The 1,658-nt window shown below is 29.5% G+C and overlaps 1 protein-coding gene across 1 annotated transcript; it reads right to left on the bottom strand.

Annotated features, from left to right (window-relative positions):
• Positions 1 to 625: 625 nt before the first annotated feature.
• Positions 626 to 1,652, bottom strand: LOC109592419 (ATP-binding cassette sub-family G member 2-like). Its single transcript, XM_020007861.1, has 3 exons — positions 1,488 to 1,652; positions 976 to 1,130; positions 626 to 727 (listed from the first exon to the last, which is right to left on the bottom strand). Exons 1-3 carry the CDS (start codon positions 1,583 to 1,585, stop codon positions 681 to 683), a joined length of 300 nt encoding a protein of 99 aa, XP_019863420.1. The 5' UTR covers positions 1,586 to 1,652; the 3' UTR covers positions 626 to 680.
• Positions 1,653 to 1,658: the final 6 nt, after the last annotated feature.

The raw sequence follows: 1,658 nt of genomic DNA, 5'->3' as shown, positions 1-1,658 counted from the left end.
GTTAGAAAGCTCTTAACTTTGTCCCATGTGTAAGCCACCATTTTGTTTGCCGTGACCACACCCACTCAGGTAAAGGAGCGTGGGCGGGTGGTTGCTAAGGCTTGTTATTTCTCCAATACAACGTGTATAGAAGAAATGTAAGTGTGGACATACAAATAAATATATATATATATATATATACATAGCGCGACGGTGAATTCAATTATAGGAACGACCTGGGGGCTTTGCCCCCAGGTCGTTAAAAATTAAAAATATAAAAAAGGAAAAAATAAAAATAGAAAAAAATTTTAAAAATATAAACAAAAAAATTAATAAAAATAAAAATAAAACAAAAAATATATTAAAATACAAAATAAAATAAATGAAAAATAAAAAAATATATAAAAATTGACAAAATATAATAATTCAAGAAATTAAAAAATAAATAAAATAAAATAAGAATAAAAAATGAAAAAATAAAAAAATATAAAAATTAATTATAAAACAAAATAAATAAGTAAATAAATAAAGAAAAAAATTAAAAAAGAACTGGATTGATTTATTTATTTAAATCATTGTCACAAATGTCAATCAATGGCTCATGCTCGCCCCCTCAATGTTTACATTCCCCTAGTTATTATTATTCATTTTTGTGTATACCTGCAGTGGCTGATGTCTGTCCTTCATACTGATTAATAACATCAAGTAAGGAAGTCAGCAGGATTGTCATGCTCCTCACAAACATACCCTAAAACCAAAAACAACAATAACATAGCATTACGTATCTGCACATGTACATGTACATGTACAGTGTAGCCTCTATATAATGGATACTTTGGTACAAGACAATTACTCTGTTATACAGAGGTGTCCTTTATGTGGAGGTTATTTTATACAGTAAGGAATGTCATGTAATAATGTAATTGGTACACTAGGTGCTGTATGTTAAATGGAGGTGTACGCTCCATTAAGGGAGACTATACTGTATTCTCTTACCAAGGTTAGTAAAATATGGAAGTGTCTCCTTTATTGCTCCATGATAGACCATGTTCCCCTGGGAGAGAAGAGTGAGAGAGTCAAACTGTTTATAAATGGAATATCTCGGCTGGTGGATGGACATGATAATAATCCTCTCACTGTTCCTTGACAAACTAATGAAATAAATAAATAAATAAATATAATAAACAATACATGATTAAAACATACATAAATAGATAAATAAATACTGTATAGTGCAAAATTTTTAACGGCTGTAAATTGCAAAAATTTGCCTAATAATCTATTGATTTTGGCAAATTTTATTTTTGCAAATTTATGTCGCCTACCATCTTTTACTATAGTAATTTGATTTTTACGAAAGTAATTTTTGAGAATCTTCAAAAATTCCCGAAATCTAAAAAATTTACAGTCCTCATAAATTTTGCACTATACGGTACATGATTCAATAAATTTAATAAAATAATAAATAAATAATTACTAATCTTATACAATATAATGATTAATTTTACTTCCTAAGCAGTTGTACTACAGCTACAGCAGTGAATGCATCCAGTCCAGTGGTAGGTTCATCAAGGAACAATACTTGTGGTTCTATTATTAGCTCCATACCAATGTTAGTCCTCTTCCTCTCTCCTCCACTGACACCACGAATGAACTCAGTACCAACCTGTATACATGTA

This window comes from Amphimedon queenslandica, unplaced genomic scaffold, assembly GCF_000090795.2.
Source record: "Amphimedon queenslandica unplaced genomic scaffold, v1.1 AMPQUscaffold_5314_Cont22713, whole genome shotgun sequence".
Lineage (NCBI taxonomy): Eukaryota > Metazoa > Porifera > Demospongiae > Haplosclerida > Niphatidae > Amphimedon > Amphimedon queenslandica.
This window is presented reverse-complemented; position numbering and strand designations above follow the sequence as displayed.